General features: G+C 63.1%; 1 protein-coding gene across 1 annotated transcript in view; it reads right to left on the bottom strand.

Annotated features, from left to right (window-relative positions):
• Positions 1–1,513, bottom strand: part of TBX2 (T-box transcription factor 2) — a 9,450-nt gene that overhangs the window by 3,358 nt on the left and 4,579 nt on the right. Inside the window, exons 7-8 of the mRNA XM_007464911.1 lie at positions 699–775; positions 414–588 (exon numbers count right to left, since the gene is read on the bottom strand). Of these exons, the coding sequence (XP_007464973.1) occupies positions 414–588; positions 699–775 (252 nt within the window). The remainder of the gene's footprint in view (positions 1–413; positions 589–698; positions 776–1,513) is intronic.

The following is a 1,513-nucleotide window of genomic DNA, read 5'->3' as shown; positions in this document are numbered from 1 at the left end:
GACGCGCGGGGTTAGGGCCCGGGAGAGACAGGCGCGAAGCCTCTCCCGGTGTCGGCGCCGGGCCGGAGAGACGTGCGAAAGCCTGCTCTCGGGGATGCCAAGTCGGAGGGGCTTCTAGGTGCTCGTCGGGCTAGGGGCACTTGTAGGTCACCTCATCCAAGACCCCTTATGTGCAGTGGGAGAAAGTGAACCCGGTAGAGAAAACCTTACTGCCCCAGAGTCACCCAGCGCCAGGGCCCTACCTCGGAGCCCAGCAGGATCTGTGGGCCACCTGGGACCACCCTCACAGGAGAGTCCTGGGTTAGAGGCCTCCCAGGCTCACTGCTGACGCTTCTCCCAGGCCTTAAGTTAGCCGGATGTGGAGCACCGAGCCACCTGGCGCCCGGTGGACACCCTCCCCTTCTCTTTCCCGCCAGATCCGCACCTCTAGTCCGGTGCAGGCGCAGGGGACTAGGCGCTGTCCCCGGGGAGGGTGGCGGTTCCCGCGCGGGGGGAGGGTCGCAGGACGAGGCGTCCGACTCGGCACCGTCGCGCTCTGGCTTGCAGTGCTCCTCGTACAAGCGCAACGACGGCAGCGTTAGCTGCTTCCTGGGGATAAGCGGACGGAGCGGGTCAGAGCGCAGCGCAGCACCCCCACCGCCCCCTTCCACGTCCTGTTCCCCCAGGCACCGCCGTTGGCCGGTCCCGTACACCCTCACCTTTTCTCCCGCCGGCCATTCCCGGTGTCCCGGAAGCCCTTGGCAAACGGGTTGTTGTCGATCTTAAGCTGCGTGATCTGCGGGGACCGCCCAAATTCGGGATCCCGCTTTCCCAGCCTGGCCTGGGGCACCCGGAGGTCAGCGGCTGCCCGCCCAGAGGAGAGCCCGGGGAGTGCACACTTGGTACCCGCCCACCTGGGATAGAACGCTCCAAGCCACAAGGCAAGGTGAGGCCGGCAGGCGGGCCTCGAGGAAAGCGACCTCCAAAAACTTTATTCGAGGCATAATCCCTCAACTTGCACACACAAGCCCAAAGCTCTGTGTGCAGAGTCGAAATCCGTCCAAGCGTGCACACAGGCCCACGAGGCCACTCAAGTTAAACTAACCCGGAACCTGAGCAGGGCGCAGACAGCAGAGCACACGCAGGTCAGCAGACACACACAAAGTCAACCACACTCACGGGCCGCGCACATGCAAGTACACACGGGCAAAACAAGTGCCCAGGAAACCAAACGAATTCACACGCCTCCACACGAATGTAAGGCACTCCAAATGGTGCACGCATATCCGCGTGGGACAGACACATCGGTTCACAAGGACAGAGAAAACGACCGGCAGGACACTCAGACACTGTCGTTCACCCGAGGGTCGTGCACACGAGCACAGGCCTAGTGGGGTGGTGATTTGCCTCTCTAGAGAGAGGGTGTAGAAAGGCAGCAAGCAGAAAAGGCCCTTTCGCTTGAAGGAAAAGTCTCTAAGCACCTCCCAAGGGGTCCCGGGCCTGGACTGACCCAGAGAGGGATGGCGGGGGGGGG

The sequence above is a fragment of the Lipotes vexillifer genome, unplaced genomic scaffold, assembly GCF_000442215.2.
Source record: "Lipotes vexillifer unplaced genomic scaffold, Lipotes_vexillifer_v1.1 scaffold788, whole genome shotgun sequence".
Taxonomy (NCBI): Eukaryota; Metazoa; Chordata; class Mammalia; order Artiodactyla; family Lipotidae; genus Lipotes; species Lipotes vexillifer.
Note: the sequence above shows the minus strand (reverse complement) of the source record. Positions and strands in the feature narration are given on the sequence as shown.